General features: G+C 48.7%; 1 protein-coding gene across 1 annotated transcript in view; it reads left to right on the forward strand.

Annotated features, from left to right (window-relative positions):
• Window positions 1-2077, forward strand: part of SPATS1 (spermatogenesis associated, serine-rich 1) — a 38228-nt gene extending 36151 nt beyond the window's left edge. The window contains exon 8 of the mRNA XM_011986902.1: window positions 1936-2077. Coding sequence (XP_011842292.1) covers window positions 1936-2077 — 142 coding nt within the window. The remainder of the gene's footprint in view (window positions 1-1935) is intronic.
• Window positions 2078-2199: the final 122 nt, after the last annotated feature.

Genomic DNA, 2199 nt, shown 5'->3' on the forward strand with positions numbered 1-2199 from the left:
ATGCTTGTGTTCTTATTCTAGTAGTTCTTTGTGCTAGTATCTTTATACGTTGCTCTTAGTCCTGCTTTTCTTTTCTTTTCTTTTTTTTTTTTTTTTTGAGATGGAGTCTTACTCTGTCACCCAGGCTGGAATGCAGTGGTGCGATCTCGGCTCACTGTAACTTCCACCTCCCGAGTTTAAGTGATTCTCCTGCCTCAACCTCCTGAGTAGCTGGGATTACAGGCATGTGCCACAATGCCCGGCTAATTTTTGTATTTTTAGTAGAGACAGGGTTTCACCATGTTGGTCAGGCTGGTCTCGAACTCCTGACCTTGTGATCCACCTGCCTCGGCCTCCTAAAGTGCTGGGATTACAGGCGTGAGCCACCACTCCTGGCAGTCCTGCTTTTCTTATTTGGGCTTCTACTACTTGGCTTGTTGGCTTTAAGTGATAACTTTGACTTTCACCAATTACCTATTTGGTAACCATCCTCTTCTTTCTTGCAGGGACTTCCCTACCCCCAGCAGTTTTACAAGGGCATTTTGCCAATTGTGGTATATTTCTCCCCTAAAGCACAAGAATTCTAGCTTCCAAAAGATGAAAACATTCTGCATCTCCCTGCTCCAACTCATCCCAGAGTCACACTTCCTACTACCTACTGGACCACACACAGCCCAGAAATGCCCTTTCAAGTCTCAGTGGCTCTGGGAAGACTCTGGGTGTCTGCATTAGCCAGGGTCCCAGCAGAAAACAGAAAGCACACTCAGCTGGGATTCTGAAGACAGTTTAAGGAAAGGGACTACTTATGGGTGTGTGGGCAGGGTTGGGGGAACCCACATGGGAGGGTGAAGCACCCAGAGGCTCATGACAGTGGGAAGCGTTACTACTCCTGGGTCTGAGCAGCAAGAAGAGGGATCACAGTTTGCAGAACAGTAAGCACTGGAACTCTGGGAGAAGGGCTGCCCAACAGGAGCTGTGGCACTGCCAGAATTGGGGTACCTTGGGAGATAGGACATTAGGGGAGGAGCTAGGTAAGAAATGCCCTAATTTCTGTCCGCCTTCTGATCTCTTGTTGGTGCCATCAGCCAAACCCAGCTCAAAGGTGGAAGCACGGGTGGGGACGGTGGTTCATGCCTGTAATCCCAGCACTTTGGGAGGCTGAGGTGGTAGGATCACCTGGAGTCAGGAGTTCAAGACCAGCCTGACCAACATGGTAAAGCCCAGTCTCTACTAAAAATACAAAAATTAGCTGGGCATGATGGCATGTGCCTGTAGTCCCAGTTACTTGGGAGGCTGAAGCAGGAGAGTCATTGAACCCGGGAGGCAGAGGTTGCAGTGAGCAGAAATCGCACCACTGCACTCCAGCCTGGGTGACAGAGCAAGACTCTGTCTCAAAAAACAAAACAAAAAGAAATGTGGACTGGATGTAGTGGCTCACACCTGTAATCCCAGCACTTTGGGAGGCCGAGGCAGGTGAATTACCTGAGGTCAGAAGTTCGAGACCATCTTGACCAACAAGGTGAAACCACGTCTCTACTAAAAATACAAAAATTAGCTGGGTGTGGAGGCGTGTGCCTGTAGTCCCAGCTACTCAGGAGGCTGAGGCAGGAGAATTGCTTGAATCTGGGAGGTGGAGGTTGCAGTGAGCCGAGATTGCGCCACTGCATTCCAACCTGGGCAATGGAGTGAGACTGAGTTTCAAAAAAAAAAAAAAGTGGAAGCACGGAGGAGACCAGGTGATACTAGCTGTAAGGTCAGCCTCTTGGCAGAGAAGGGCTGAACAAGAGCTGGGTTTAAGGCAGGGGCAAATGGTGAACAACTAACATATTTTATTTTGAAGCTGGTCTCCTAAATTGGAGGTCTTTTTACTTTTGGAGCATATAATGCCTTATCCGCTGTTGGTGTTTGTAAATTTTGCATCAAACTGAAACTCAGGGTGTTGTCTTCTTACCACAGCTTGCCCTTCTGGGTGAAGGAGAAGGCCAACAGTTTGAAGAATGAGATACAAGAGGTTGAGGAGCTCAACAACTGGCAGCCAGCAGTGCCCTTAACTCTGCTCCTTCCTGGTAGGTTAAAGAACTTTCAAAGAATAGTGTAAAAACTGGAGGAGTCCACCGGGCATGGTGGCTCACTCCTGTAATCCCAGCACTTTGGGAGGCCGAGGCGGGCAGATCATAAGGTCGGGAGTTCAAGACAAGCCTGATCAACATAGTGAAACCC

Source organism: Mandrillus leucophaeus, unplaced genomic scaffold (genome assembly GCF_000951045.1).
Source record: "Mandrillus leucophaeus isolate KB7577 unplaced genomic scaffold, Mleu.le_1.0 Scaffold3, whole genome shotgun sequence".
In the NCBI taxonomy this organism is placed as follows: domain Eukaryota; kingdom Metazoa; phylum Chordata; class Mammalia; order Primates; family Cercopithecidae; genus Mandrillus; species Mandrillus leucophaeus.